Genomic DNA, 4,744 nt, shown 5'->3' with positions numbered 1-4,744 from the left:
GAAAAAAAAAAAAAACCAATAACATTGTTTACCCGAAAAAAAGGATAGAGTTGAATTTGTACGTAGTTCTAAGGATATGTGATATAGCCTGATACAAATCGTAGAGATAAATAGAAATATCAAATATTGATTGCAAAAGAATGCAAAAATAAATAAGGTCGGAGAGAAGATAATTTTTAGGACTAAGCACAATGAATCAACTAATGAAGCTTAGAAGAATAATCCTTCGATATAGGAGAATATGATGCTTGAATTACAATGTAAGTAAAAAACTCCTTCCACAGAAATATATCCATCCTCTTTATAGTAGAGGATCCTACTTTAGATATAATAAAAAAATACATAGCGGAGAACCCATGATAAATCAGTTTTTTCCTAATTTCCGCCGAGATTCTCATCCTTAGTGTGTTTGCAACGGCTCTTGTCTGTGGCCTCGAAGCCGGTCGGTATTGCTTCTAAAGCTCGATGTGAACTCGAAACCAGGTGATGATTTGGGCTCGATCGGCCTCGATGTTAGTCGGTATTGCTTCTAGAGCTCGAAATCATCTCATCATAGTTCGATTCGGACTCGAGTTTCAATAAGGACTTTGAAATCGGTGATTGACCTGTACCTGAAGCTCGTTCATACCATCTTCGGAACCCATCTTGATATTATGAAGTTTTTATTTGATCCATTATGTTTTGATCTCGATCAATCGTACGAAGGGCGATCCTATACAAACATATTGATACTTGTACCCTACCTATGCGTGTTGTAACTAAAACATGGGTCAAAACCAAGTACTCAATATTCAACTGGCAGCCTAAGTTGAAAATTAAACAATTGCTTTATTAGGAAAACCAAGACCGCCTCTGTTTTTCTTCCAAATAACTGGTTTTCTATTCTCCATTATCAAACCAAGATGTACGTACAGAAATTGATTATTTAAATCTTTTTTTATTCCTAAGAGAGAATCATTTGAATAATCCATCAATTATTTTCCAAGAAACCTTATACTGTAGTGCTTTTCATCCATTCCAGTGTCCAGATAGCAGTTTTTTCTTTGCCCACTGTCTTCAAAACCATCACTCTGACGGTAAGCAACTACGTACTATACTACTCTAGTACAGTATATATATAAACTTCCATGATACCCTTCATCACAATTCACAACAATCTTCAAACCCATAACTTTAAATTAATTTTGCTGCTAAAATCACCAAAAAGAAAATTCCTTTTTTTTAAATCTGAAAAAGAATTCAGAAATGGAGAGTAACAATTCAGTTCCAGCGAGCTCACCGTGTGGAATTGGAACACTGGGGCGGCACTTGGCTCGGCGGTTAGTACAAATCGGCGTGAAGGACGTGTTTTCAGTTCCCGGTGACTTCAACTTGACGTTGTTGGATCATCTCATAGCCGAGCCGGAGCTGAATTTGATCGGCTGCTGTAACGAGCTTAATGCTGGGTACGCTGCGGACGGGTACGCACGTGCGAAAGGGGTGGGAGCGTGTGTGGTGACGTTCACTGTAGGGGGACTGAGTGTGCTAAATGCTATTGCTGGGGCCTACAGTGAAAATTTGCCTCTCATTTGTATCGTTGGTGGGCCTAATTCCAATGACTATGGGACCAACAGGATTTTGCATCATACTATTGGAGTGCCAGATTTTAGTCAGGAACTTAGATGTTTTCAAACTGTTACTTGCACTCAGGTATGTTCATATATTCCCTGCATATATGTTCATTTTACTATTGTACCTTAAGTTAGATTCAATCACATAAATTTTGCTTATATCCACTGATTATGGATGAAATTCTTTTACGCTATCAGTCCAATTTAACCTCCTGTAGAGGTTACTTGCCTTAATTTTAAATTTTCAGGTTATTAGTTTCACTTTATATGTAATTATATGGAAAAAAAAATATTATAGACATTCAATGTATAGAGTTTAACTCTGATCCCATGTACTATGTGCTTAATAGCCTTAATCCTTGAATAGAGACACCTGTTCGCACTTCCACCTAAAAATTAATTGTTTAGTTCTTCTACATTGGTTTAGGTAATTTTGCTTAACTATTAGTAGTTGAACATATGTATCTGGAGATGTCCAGTGGATTTGTTTTATGGGACTAAGTTTTAATTTTATAGTTTGCATTTGATGTTTGTTGAAAGTGATCAAGTTGGTATAATGTAACAGGCAGTGGTAAATAACTTGGATGATGCACATGAATTGATTGATACTGCAATTTCAACTGCTTTGAAGGAGAGCAAGCCAGCTTACATTAGCATAAGCTGCAATTTGCCTGGACTTCCTCACCCTACCTTTGCTAGAGAACCGGTTCCATTCTTTCTTTCTCCAAAGTATGTTCTCTCCTGTTCCCTTTTAGCGAAACAATCGATGGTTTATTAGGCTGTTTTATTAAGATGAAATGCATTTGCAGGGCCAGCAATCAACTAGGATTAGAAGCAGCAGTTGAAGCAGCAGCTGAGTTCTTGAACAAGTCTGTAAAACCAGTTATTGTGGGAGGTCCAAAAGTAAGAGTGGCAAAAGCACAACAGGCTTTTGTGGAACTTGCTGATGCCTGTGGCTACCCAATAGCAGTAATGCCATCTGGCAAGGGACTGGTGCCAGAGCACCACTCTAATTTCATTGGTACTTACTGGGGAGCAGTGAGCTCTAGTTTCTGTGGGGAGATTGTTGAATCTGCGGATGCTTATGTCTTTGTTGGCCCTATCTTCAATGACTACAGCTCTGTTGGATACTCGTTGCTGATTAAAAAGGAGAAGTTGATCGTTGTTGAACCTAATCGTGTGACTATTGGGAATGGCCCCTCCTTTGGTTGGGTTTTCATGACTGATTTCTTGAGTGCATTGGCCAAAAAGCTGAAGAACAACAGCACTGCTTTGGAGAATCACCATCGAATTTATGTCCCTCCAGGTGTTGCCTTAAAACGCGAGAAGGATGAACCGCTTCGAGTCAATATACTCTTCAAGCACATTCAGGTAAATATGAATTGTGATTAACACAGAGCACTTCAAAACTGAAGTGTAAATTTCGACAGTATAAGAGATTTCATGATGCTACATACAATAGAATGAAAGAGGAATTCTTATATTCCCTGGAGGTTTTAATTTGTTCCCATTGCTTTTTCATACACAGGATATGCTCAGTGGCAACACTGCGGTGATTGCAGAAACAGGGGACTCGTGGTTCAATTGTCAGAAGCTGCATCTTCCTGAAAACTGTGGGTAAGCTAGACTCAACTTTATTCTAAATTGTGCTTGCGGGGGAGCAAATTGAAAATTATCAAAAATAGTTGATGTCTGGTTGTACCTTTGTCCCTTTTCTTTATAATAAACTTCCACTTTTTGTTAAGATAAGTGTATTCAAATACTTGCAGGTTTGAATTCCAGATGCAATATGGATCCATTGGATGGTCAGTAGGTGCCACTCTCGGCTATGCTCAAGCTGCTAAAGACAAACGTATCATTGCTTGCATCGGTGATGGAAGCTTCCAGGTCAGTGTTCATATTGGTTGTGAACTTCTGATCATATTCTCAAGATTGTTGTCATTTTCCTTCTGATCGAGATGTGTTAGCATTAGAAATAATTTTTTTTGTTACTTCAGCGTCTACAACAGATTCTGTTTTTTTGCTCTCTAGCTAAACTACACAAGGGATTAATGACATAAGTTTGATTCATTCTTCTCCGAAATAACTTCATAGGAAAGAATGTACTTTCACTGTCATTGTTTTCATAAGTGAATATGAGAAACGGAATTGAGAAAGCTCACGCTTATCTGCCTTAAAGGTTACTGCTCAAGATATTTCAACCATGATAAGATGTGCACAAAAGAGCATTATATTTCTCATCAACAACGGCGGTTATACCATTGAAGTAGAGATTCATGATGGCCCATATAACGTGATCAAGAATTGGGACTACACTGGTCTTGTGAATGCTATCCACAATGGTGAAGGCAAATGTTGGACAGCAAAGGTCAGTATTTCTGAACACATTGTAACATCTTCCCTTATTGCAATTCGAACTGTTCTCTGTGTGACATGCACCTCAGAAACTGATGGGAAAAGTGATTGCAGGTAAAGACAGAAGAGGACCTGACCGAGGCAATAGCAACAGCAACAAGCACACACAAGGACTCCTTGTGTTTCATAGAAGTCTTTGTGCACAAGGATGATACTAGCAAAGAGCTTCTGGAATGGGGATCACGTGTTTCTGCAGCTAATGGTCGTCCTCCTAATCCTCAGTAGCAAGTCCAAAATAATATACCAGATGAAGAACATGGATTTCGGTGAGCAGCTGCCCAAGGAAAAGGCTTAAGAGTTTGAATATAGTTATCTCCTGCTTTTGTATTCTAACCCAGAATTGTCATCGTCCATAAAATGTACAACAAATGTCCAATCTTGTTTGTACAAAATAAGAAAACCATCTTCTGTAATTTCTCAACACTATGAGATTTCAAGGATTTGCCCTTATATAACCACTAGTTTTTGGACACGTGCGTCCTGTGTCAAATAGTGTAAACTATAAAAATCATATTATAGTGTAATGGTGAAAATTTTGAAGTAGAAAAGTAAGTTAAAATTGATGAACAGGTCTATTCGAATGACTACCTCATAAAATTGCATAGATATTATTGAAAAGTATTTTTGAGTTGTAAAACAAAAATTAAAGGAAAAAGTACAGTTGTCTAATATCGGGTATGATTGTTACTTTCTTGCCCCAGGTCTATTCAAATGACTAC

The 4,744-nt window shown here is 37.9% G+C and overlaps 1 protein-coding gene across 1 annotated transcript; it reads left to right on the top strand.

Annotated features, from left to right (window-relative positions):
* Positions 1 to 869: 869 nt before the first annotated feature.
* LOC104101672 (pyruvate decarboxylase 1) lies at positions 870 to 4,495 on the top strand. The gene is made up of 7 exons (XM_009609161.4): positions 870 to 1,689; positions 2,176 to 2,339; positions 2,420 to 2,981; positions 3,139 to 3,227; positions 3,380 to 3,497; positions 3,790 to 3,978; positions 4,080 to 4,495. Exons 1-7 carry the CDS (start codon positions 1,246 to 1,248, stop codon positions 4,248 to 4,250), a joined length of 1,737 nt encoding a protein of 578 aa, XP_009607456.1. The 5' UTR covers positions 870 to 1,245; the 3' UTR covers positions 4,251 to 4,495.
* The last annotated feature ends 249 nt before the right edge of the window (positions 4,496 to 4,744 follow it).

Source organism: Nicotiana tomentosiformis, chromosome 2 (genome assembly GCF_000390325.3).
Source record: "Nicotiana tomentosiformis chromosome 2, ASM39032v3, whole genome shotgun sequence".
Taxonomy (NCBI): domain Eukaryota; kingdom Viridiplantae; phylum Streptophyta; class Magnoliopsida; order Solanales; family Solanaceae; genus Nicotiana; species Nicotiana tomentosiformis.
This window is presented reverse-complemented; position numbering and strand designations above follow the sequence as displayed.